Raw genomic sequence first — 10,710 nt, forward strand, 5'->3', positions numbered from 1 at the left:
TGGTCAGTCAGAGATGGAGTTGAATTGGCTGTGCAATTGGGCATCCGAGTTGGAAAAGGAGAGTGATTGAAGCGGCAGAGGATCGAGAAAGAGACTGTTGAGAGGAATGTTACTGTTCAACGCGTTACATTTAAGCGTCACAAGTGTAGACAGATAAAACTGCTGCGTCAAAAGAACGAGTGCCTACCACTGCTGAACACCTCTGTCTTCTTACTTGTGATTGCAAACCCAACGGTTTTACTAAAAAAGAAAACAATTGCGTTCAGCGTTTAAAAAGCAAGAGGGCCCCCTCAGACTGTCTCCTCAAGATTCCTTAATTAATAATAACCGCTAATAAATGAATCTCCCTCTAAGATGTAACCCTGACTTTTAACCCTGCAGCAAGGAGAAGACGCTAAGCACACTATACCTCGGATAAATATGTACGTTTATAGTTTCAAGTATCCATAGAAAGTATACAAACTTATGTTCAGTAAATCAATAACGTAGACAGAGAAAGTATAAAAACTTATGTTCCGTAAATCAATAATGTAAACAAAGAAATCGAAACAACTAACACCTGTCTAGTTTTCTTACTTAGGTCTTCCAGAAGAAAGAGAAAAATAAACACAGAAAATCATATAAACTCAACGTTAAGTTCTTCCAGAGTAACAAACTTGGCGTTGCACGCCAATGATCCAACTCATCACCACAATAAGCAGGTTCACCTTGTATAAATATAGCTTCCCATCTTGCAGCTCACTGAAAGAATCAAAACCCACAGAAAAATTAAATAGAACGAGCTGCGGGCCACTACTGACACTGTTTTGCTCGACATTAAATGCTCCACCGTCATTGCTTCATTGCTTGTCAAGCCGTATGGAAGAAGGATGTCCACTCCTCCATTCTTCCTCCATAACCAGTCATCCTTTCCATTACCACTCACCGTCATGCTACTAGTGATGTGGATCATCCCAGCAGTAACATGGATTGAACTGGAAGATAGTGAAGTTGAAGTCTGTCCAAGAATTGTTGCCTCCTTTGTGGGGAACTCTGCAGCAAATGCAGGAGGAGCAGGGATTGATCCCAGCATACGACTGACTTGTTTGGCAATTGAACCTTCCCATCCCTCATTGTAGTTGACATCTGCACCAGAGAAAGGTAGGTAAAAAAGACCATTAATGCATAAGGTGGAAAAGCTCAAACTTGAGATATGAGACAAAACTAATTGTGGAACTCTACATGAAGGTTTAAAAAAAAAATGGAACCCCCTTAAGACATGAATAAGTAAGGCAAATTTTACCTCGTGGAACCTTTTCCATCTTCTCTGGTTTTTGCATTGAAGACGACGCAATTTCACTAACATGTGGTTTTGAAGGTTCTGGGAATGGCAGATACGCTTGTCCGATGTCGGTATTCACCTGCAACAGCAGCAACACAATAAGCAACCCTAGTTTCTACAAACAACAGATGGAAGTGGAGGTGGAGGTGGCTTTGTGGTGTCATTACCTCTCCAGAAAATGATGGATCGCCCATGAGAGGATCATCAGAAAACATATTAGAGAAGTCGAACTCATCATCGAAGAAGCCATTGTCTGTGGCATCGAAGAAAGTAGGGTCAAGGCCAAGCAAATCAAATCCTGATGGATCAGCTCCTTCACCATAGTTTGCAAGATCGTTCATTTCTATATATGATTCCCCATTAACATCTGATGGATTACTTGGGGCCGCAAAGTATGACAGCTCTTGGGTAGCTTGATCATCAGAAATATTTCTGGCATTGACGGGATTTGAAAGATCAGACAGTTCAAGAAACTCATTTTTGACTTGGGTCTGCTCCATCTTAACAAGCAGTGCTGAAGCTAGGCCATTTTCAGCTGAAGCGATGGGTAGCTTTTGATCTTCGCCCAGAATGCTCAAGGGATCCTCTAAAACGTTCCAACCATTCGCACAATACGGGTTCGCAGGAAGCTCAATGTTCACAGGTTGAACCGCCAAGGCAACATTCTGAAAACAACCAAATAAATAAATAAATAAACTTTTAGTCTACAAAGTTCGGTGAAAAGTAGTAACACCAGGGATACTTTACGGTCATGAACAGCAAAATATAATGTTCAAATTGAGAAAAGTTATCAAGAGAACCCTGTTACGCTGTGAAGATTTTTCTGTAGATTGTATCAGCCCCAAAAAGCATTGATATACTACTATAATAAACTACAGAACGAACAACGAGAAGCAAACTTAAAAGATTTAACTAAGAACAGAATATATATTAAGAACAGAATTGTCAATACACGGGATCTAACTATTTGGTCACAAGTACAGAGTACAGAACTCCTAATGATTCTCATATTACCAACAAACAACACATAACTAGCTTTCCTAACTTTTTATATTTCACCAAGACTGCACTTTTTATATTTCACCATGACTGCACCAAATACAACATATATTTTCAGCATTACAGACTAGGATCCTTCCAGGCTTTTTAACTTGGCTTCCAACTCTTTCACCTTTACACGTAATTCTTCGTTCTCTCGTTCATCACTATCATAGTGTTGACTGTAAGTTTGAATATCTTCAAGGTTAACATCGTCGACCTCAAATTCAAACATGGTCTTTAAATACCTAATAGCAGTCCTAGCAGCGTCCATCTCCGACTCTACCTTCTTATGTGACAAAGCCCCCCAAAACTTAATCCCTTCAATTTCAATGTCATCAATTTGGATTTTAACCCATGCTTGAAATTGTTCTTCCCTAGACTGTGAAACTCCGTATAATGGTGGAGATAGCTTGAATTTCTGCAAAATTTCACTAAGGAGGCTTTTGAACGACACAGTTACGACAAAAGGTTGGTTCTCCATGATCTGCAAAATAAAAATATTTCTGAAAATTACTTCCAGAAATCTTTCTTTCTCTTTCTATTTAAAACAAAACAATCTCAGCAAAGGTGCATGCTTTCTTTAACCAAAGCCATTCCCACCTTTCACCAAAAATGCAGTCATGGAGAAAACCAGACTATTTGTCCCAACATTTGAACTTTCATTTAGTTTCCATATTTGATGGGGTGCAAAGACCGATGATTCATGTAGTAATAATCCATATCTGTAACTTCCTTCTATTTTTACACTCTCCTTTCTTCTTCGTGATTACTCTTTATTTTCTCATGGAAAAGAATAGAAACATGGATCCTAAAGATATCAAAGCAACTATGTAAACTGTGGTAAAATGCAACACAAAGCATGCACCCAAAGAAAAAATAATCTAACTCACTGAAAAACAAAAGGTGCAACCTGCTGAGTCGTCCAAATGTTGAAACTACCACTATTTAGTTGTTGTTGAAACTAATTTGTAAATAGTGGATATTATCACGTATGAGAGATTCAATCTAAGACAGGTAATTTACTTGAACTCTATGATTTGCTGCAGTTAACAATATATGACGTTCCAAAACGTTGCAGATAGTGCTTCATTCAAGTTAATCTTCAGAAATAAGAAGTTCAATCTTAAATATGTACCTAGCCAGATTGAGTATTCACGCATAAATTATCAAATTTTGCAGATATCTATTTGGTAAGTACCTATCTTCTACAAAACCTTACAGGATAACTCATCTAAACTGCAAAGCAAATACAATTAAACTAGCTCTAGAGATTCTATGTAACGTGGTCACGGGATGATGTTTCCAACCTACCTAACTAAGCTGATAATGTTCCAAAGCTACAAACTAAGCTCTTAACTGAAAAAACAACAGTTTATAATCAACACCATGTAAAGTAGTCATTACCTCCTCTCCATAGTTGTGCGCAAGACTAGTTTCTTCATCACTCCCATTAGAAGACCCACCATTAGCCATAACTTCTTGTTCGGGAACAGTAACTTCTTCATCCCACTCTTCCTCAATGAAAGGAGCACCATATTGCTCTCCATTCTTGGGCCCCGTTCCACTCTTTTGAAAAATCCTACACAACACGAAAGCATCCTTCCCAACCCAATAAACACACAAAAACTTCAGAACAAAACAGAAAACAATCCATTTTAGCACAAAAACATATCCAAATTACAATTAATAAAAACCTCACCTTAGCTTTTCCAAGTGTTTCATCCTCTATACGGTATTCATGCATAACCCAGTTAGTTCTTTCACCACGTGGAGCTCGACCTAGGTGATACACAAGAGTTTTCTTCATACCCACTGATCGAGTAGCCCGGTGAACAGCCCGATCCTTCCCTGTAGTCTTCCAATAACCTTGCTCAGTTGCCCTATTAGTCCTCCATCCATTCCCATACTTCTTATCCAGGGCACTGAAAAAGTACCATTCACGATCTCTACTCTTCAATCTAGACTGACCTATAAACAAAACAAAACCCTAAAAATCGTAAATTTCAACGAACGCTAAACACATCACAAACAGAACAAACAACAAAAAGACAAGAGGTTGAAGAAGAGAGATCATTAACCTGGAAGATCCCATGGCTCGAACTTATAGATATCGATTTCAGAAATCGCGTCAAATCGAAAGGGTTTTCCGACAATTTTTCGCTTAAGATAGTAGCTAACAAGTTCTTCATCTGTAGGATGAAATCTAAAACCTGGTGCTAGTGATGATGCTGATGATTCACCTCCCATTAATATGGATCCAAGTAATCTTTGCTCAAATTGAAAATTTAACAAAAATAAATAAATAGAGAAGATAAATAAAGATAAGGTATAAGTAATAAATAGAGATCTCAATCGATATCAGAAGCTTGATTTTGCATCGATGATTTGGTGTTGAATCTGTACATGATTAGGGTTAGGGTTTCTCGAAAAGAGGAGGAAGGTTTGTTTTGTGCTGACTATGAAATGAAAGTCTAGGGCGGAATATAAGACTCGTGGATATAAATTTCGCGGTAAGAAAAATAACGAGGATTTCTCTGTTAATAAGTTTCCATGTTTATTTAAATATGATGAGTTAATTTATCTGGGCCGCTTATTCAGTCGATACTAGAATGTTCTATTAGATCTTTGGATATTATCCGAGGGACTACTGAAATAAGGAATGTTCTGTTGTAGGATTTTGTAAAGTCGGTATTTGTACACAAATCCGATAACTATCCCCGTTCAAAGAGATCTCGTATTTTAATGTATTTATTTATATATACAAAGTTATAGGAACCTACCTTCCTTCTGAAGAAAGGTATATTTAATGCGAGCACTTTTTTCCAATTATTGACTTCACGTTACGTGGATAAAATAGAGATGTCTATGTGAGTATTTAGCTCATAGACTGCTCTCCAAATCGGGCGATCGCCGTTCCGACACCATTTTTGTTGTCCAAATTCTCTGCATGTTCATGATTCAGTCCTAAATCACCTCCTCCTTATATTTTATATCCTAATAGTTTTAATCTCTGGTTTTTTATCTTATTTTTGTTCCTATTCTTAGATTTATCTTTTCTCCTGTCGGATTTTTGGATTTCTCTCTCTTTTCTTTTCGTAAAATTGTCTTACTGTTTTGAATGTTTGATTAAGATTTTTTTCACTGATTCGTTTGTTTCTCCTAAATACAGGATTTATCCATTTTCTTCCTTTCAAGCCTGATTGGGGGAGTTAGGGTTTTTGGCAAAACACAAGAACGGAGGCTACGGATTTTGACTGTGATTCCTGGTTGGTGATCTTTTAAATCGAAGGCCAAACGTCAATTTGAGTTGGGTGTTTCATATCAAATCGAAAGGAAATCTCAACGTTAGAGGTTAGATTGCAAATCTCTAATTTTAAATCATTAAGAAAATAGTCTTATTCAATACAAGAAGAATCCCTGATTGGAGGCTTAGGCTAAATCGATGACCAAATTTTGGATTAACTAGTTTATATATCCGTGAAGCAAGTGGTCATTTCAATTCTAATAAGAAGAAATAGTCAGATTTTATTTAAAGTCTCAAGTGGAAGTGCATCATATTAGTATTCTCGATTAAATTTTGGATCTTTTGACTCGGAATTTTGAAGATTTTTACATCATAAAGGGATAAGAAATTACTTAAAGCCAGTTTAATTTGTTGATTATTGGAGGTTTTTACAATTGAAGTAAACTTTGGCCTAGTGGTGACCTGATTATTCAAGCTCGGAGATTGGTCTCTTGTTTCTTCTCAGACTCCTACATAGCCAATGTTCTTGTTGTTCTTGCTGAAGCCTTGGTGAATTTACCAATCAGATCAGCTTCCTATACTTGCAATCTCAGTCCTGATATTTGATTCGATTTTACTGTTATTTTCCACTCATAATCAATTTAGTTTTACTTATTGTTATTTTTCTTTTGCTTGCTTGACTGTTGTTAGTTGTTGCAGCTCTGTTTTAACCTTCATCTCCTATCATTTTCATTTTTTCCGCTATTTTCTGCTACTATTTTCTGATATCTTTTTATCTCCATTATCTAAGCTTTATTCCATCTTATACTCCTCGTTTTTGTGCATATGCGCAATCATTCTTGCTCTCTTGTGCTGCTTTTGTTGGCAAGATATTGTCCTTATTCGATCTATTTTCAGTCTGACATTTGTCATTCTTTATAAACTTTTCCTTAGTTTTTGCAAAAATTCTATCTATAAGTTTTTCAGGATGAAATTTCACTCTTAGAATGTGCAGGGATGGGAAAATCCATAACGAAAAATCATCTTAAATACTTATTAAAGAAGCATAACCCTGATTTTATTTTTTTAGCTGAAACAAAAGCAACAAGAGACAGTATGAATATCCTTGCTAGGAATTTAAACTTTTATGACTGGTGTGTTGTCCCTAGAATTGGCATTTCTGGCGGTTTCTTAATAGCTTGGCATAACAATATCAAGGTCACCTCTATTGCTGAATTTTTTGACATCTGTTTCTGTGATATTTATGACTGCTTTAATAATCATTGGAATGTTATTTGCATGCATGGGTCTCTTAATAATCTAGGAAAGAAGTTGCAATGGGATAAAAAATTTCATTTTTATAAAACTAATCCTAGTCTACCCTGGATTATCATAGGTGACTTAAATTTTATTTTGCATGGTAATGATAAGCATGGTGGAAAAAATAATTCTCATGTTAATAAATTTATTCATGGTAATATCCAGTCTCTAGGTTTGATGGACCTTAGATTTCAAGGCATTCTTTTTACCTGGTCTAACAATATGGAAGGCCAGGAAAACATTAAAGAACGTATTGACAGAGTGTTATCCTTTTCTTGTTGGTCCAATATGTTTCCTGATGCTATTGTTAGTCATTTTCCTAGAGTAGGATCAGATCACACGCCGATTCTCTTGACTTGTAAGCCTGTTAAACAATATGCGCATAAACCTTTTGGGATTTTAAGAACCTGGCTTAGTCATGAAACTTTTTCTGACATTGTACCTAAGAATTGGAATTGTAATATTAATGGCTCTTTTGCTTTTAAAATTCATAAAAATCTTAAGAATCTTTCTTACACGCTGTCTAAATGGAATAAAAATGTTTTTGGAAATATCTTCCAAAATATAGATAATCTTAATAAGAAAATGGAATATCTTCATTCCATTAATCCTTTACCTTTGCTTGAAATCAAAGATACCCAGAACAATCTGGATATCTGGTATAACGGAGAGTATGATTATTGGAATCATCTCTCTGAGGATAAATTTATTAAGTATTTTGACAGAAACAGTAAAGTTTTCCATAAAACAGCTAACAACAGGAGGAGAGTTAATCATATCCATACTCTTAGGGATGAATGTGGTCTTTGGATTGAGGATAACACTCAAATTCATAACATGCTGATAAAACACTTTAAGAATATAAGTACTTCTTGTAATCCTAAAAATCTTGATCTTATAAGCAGCCTTATTGAACCCTGCATTCATAATGAGGAAAATTTAATGCTTACTAAAATACGTGATGAATGTGAAATTAAGAATACTCTTTTCAATATGAATGAGTGAGGCGCACCAGGACCAGATGGTTTTCCACCTGGTTTCTTTAAAGCTCACTGGGACATTGTAAAAACAAACATTATCAATCTGGTTCAAGATTGTTTTAGGAAAAAATACATCCTTAAAGATCTGAATTCCACTTATATAACTTTAATTCCAAAAGTTCAGAATCCTTCCACTCCTAGTGATTTTCGACCCATTAGTTTAAGCAATACTACTTATAAAATTATCTCTAAAATCTTAACTAATAAAATTAGTTTAAGCAATACTACTTATAAAATTAATAGGCCGAAACCTTTGCTTCCTAAACTTATTTCTCAAAATCAGTCTGCTTTTATCCCTGGTCGTCAAATAACAGACAATGTTATTGTTGCGCATGAAATTTTGCATTCTATGAAAACTTTTAAAAATAAAAATGGAAATATGGCTTTAAAAACCGATTTATCTAAGGCTTTCGACAGAATCGAATGGGATTTTCTAAGTCGGACTCTTTTTTCCTTTGGTTTCTGTCATGATTGGTGCCAACTTATAATGCAGTGCATTACTACAACTTCTTTTTCTATTTTGTTAAATGGTGTGCCAGGTGAAAATTTTCTAGTTTCTAGAGGTCTTAGGCAAGGAGATCCTTTATCTCCATACCTGTTTTTTATTTGCATGGAGGTTCTTTCTAAACTTCTTTTAAAAGACGAAAAAGATAAGCTAATTTCTGGAATTAAAGTTACAAAAACTGCTCCCTCTGTTTCTCATCTTTTCTTTGCCGACGATTGTTTTCTTTTCTCTAAAGCTAACTTAAATGAAGCTAAAAACTTGGTTAATATCCTTAATACCTTTGTTGAGATGACTGGGCAAGTCATCAATTTTCAAAAATCTGGAATTTATTTTACACCTAAAATGCATAATAAACACTGTAAAATCATCTCTAAAATTCTTAAGGTTAGGAAAATCTCTTAAAATGACAAGTATCTTGTGACTCCTCTCTTCTTTGATAGAAATAAGGTTAACAATTTTGAACCCTTACTTAACAAGTATTATGGTGCTCTCCAAGGTTGGATTAGAAAAATGTTTAACCATGCAGGTCGTATTGTTCTTATCAAAAATGTGCTTAGTGCGTATCCTAACCACCAAATGCAGTGTTTGTACTTCCCTAAAAAAACTCTTGATAACTTAGACAAAGTTCAGCGGGATTTCTGGTGGAAAAAATAAATAAAAAGAAATGTTACTATCCTAAAGCTTGTCCTAGTATAACCAAAGACATTCGGCAAGGTGGGCTAGGAATTAGAATACCTCATAAACATAACCTAGCGCTTATTACTAAGTTAGCTTGGAGGTTAATTCATAATCAGGAGCAACTGTGGGCTAGAATCTTAAAACATAAATATTTTAGGAATCATAATCCATTAAGAAAAAACAGAAAACATAGAAATTTCCTGGATTTGGTCCAGTATTAGAAAAGGTCTTGAGGTCATTGAATCAAATTATACTTGGCAAGTTAATAATGGAACAAACATAAATATTTGGTCCGATATTTGGCTGCCTAATCAAACCACTCCTCTCAATCCTACTATTATAGATGTTGACATACCTAAAACTGTTCATGATTTGATTTGTAATGATGGCACATGGGATATGAACATTATCTCAAAATATGTTGATAATACTGTTCATAATGCTATAAAGTCTGTAGCTATTAATCTTAATATGCATGATAGGATCGGATGGAATTCAACTAAGACTGGAGAACTCACTACAAAGTCTGCTTACAATTTCCTCACTGATCTGAAGTTTGATAAAAAAGAAGCTAAATTTTGGAAGCAAGTCTGGAAGTTAAATTTAATGCCTAAGGTTAATATATTTTGCTGGAAACTTGTGTCTGGTGCCTTAGCATTAAGATATAAATTGTCTAAATATATCAAAAATTCGACTCCTTTCTGTTTATTCTGTGATACTAATGTGGCTGAGGATGAATGTCATTTTTTTATAAACTGTCCTTTTTCTAGAAAAATTTGGGATGCTTTTGATCTGTGTGATATCTATAATCTTCAAGGTCATTATGATATTATGATGTGGTTTAATTATTGGATGAATAACAAAGTTCTTAAAGATAAGCATGATAAAATTTCTTATATTACTCGGTCTATATGGAAATATGGAAACAGTGTGAACTTTGACAATGTTATGCCATTGCCTCAAAAGCTTGTCGACTCCATAAAAGTTTCTTATCAGAATAGAGTTTATTCCAAGGACAACACTTCTAGGCATAATGTTTTATCTGTCCGAAAGCCTGGCATTGATATTCATATTGATTACAGACACAACTTTGATTGGTTCATCCATTTTGATGCTTCTCTCTTTGAGGCTGATTTCACCATGGGTTATGTTGTCTCAATTTTGGATAAAACATGAAGCAGAAAACAATGTTGTGCAGGAAGAAACTGGGTTGCTTGCCCTTAGATGATGAAGAAAAAGCTGAACTTTAAGCTCTTCGATGGGTGAAGGATTTAAATCTCAACAACTGTTGTTTTATAAATGATTGTCAGACTTTAATGAAGATCATGAATGGAGAATCTAATCCGGAAGACCAGCTTTGGAGAGCTCAAACAAGCATCAACAGATGCAAATTTTCTCTTAATATATGTAATTCGGCTTTGTTTTTGTATAAACCTAGGAAGTTTTTAGATTTCGAAGATAGACTTGCTAAGGAAGTGAGAACTAGGAATATAACTTATTTCTCTACTGAGAATATGAACCTTCATGACAGAACTAAATTCCTACAAAGGACTAATCTGAGATTAGATCCTATTATATGTAA

At 35.1% G+C, this 10,710-nt stretch overlaps 2 protein-coding genes across 2 annotated transcripts; one reads left to right on the forward strand and one right to left on the reverse strand.

Moving 5' to 3' along the window:
* Positions 1-410: 410 nt before the first annotated feature.
* LOC113307668 (NAC domain-containing protein 78-like) lies at positions 411-4,851 on the reverse strand. The gene is made up of 6 exons (XM_026556116.1): positions 4,441-4,851; positions 4,062-4,330; positions 3,767-3,961; positions 1,489-1,986; positions 1,283-1,400; positions 411-1,125 (listed from the first exon to the last, which is right to left on the reverse strand). The coding sequence occupies exons 1-6, from the start codon at positions 4,607-4,609 to the stop codon at positions 704-706; spliced, it is 1,671 nt and encodes a 556-aa protein (XP_026411901.1). The 5' UTR covers positions 4,610-4,851; the 3' UTR covers positions 411-703.
* A 4,676-nt stretch (positions 4,852-9,527) lies between these two features.
* On the forward strand, positions 9,528-10,304 carry LOC113311989. The gene has a single exon (XM_026560769.1). The coding sequence runs from the start codon at positions 9,528-9,530 to the stop codon at positions 10,302-10,304; it is 777 nt and encodes a 258-aa protein (XP_026416554.1).
* The last annotated feature ends 406 nt before the right edge of the window (positions 10,305-10,710 follow it).

The sequence above is a fragment of the Papaver somniferum genome, chromosome 9 (genome assembly GCF_003573695.1).
Source record: "Papaver somniferum cultivar HN1 chromosome 9, ASM357369v1, whole genome shotgun sequence".
Taxonomy (NCBI): domain Eukaryota; kingdom Viridiplantae; phylum Streptophyta; class Magnoliopsida; order Ranunculales; family Papaveraceae; genus Papaver; species Papaver somniferum.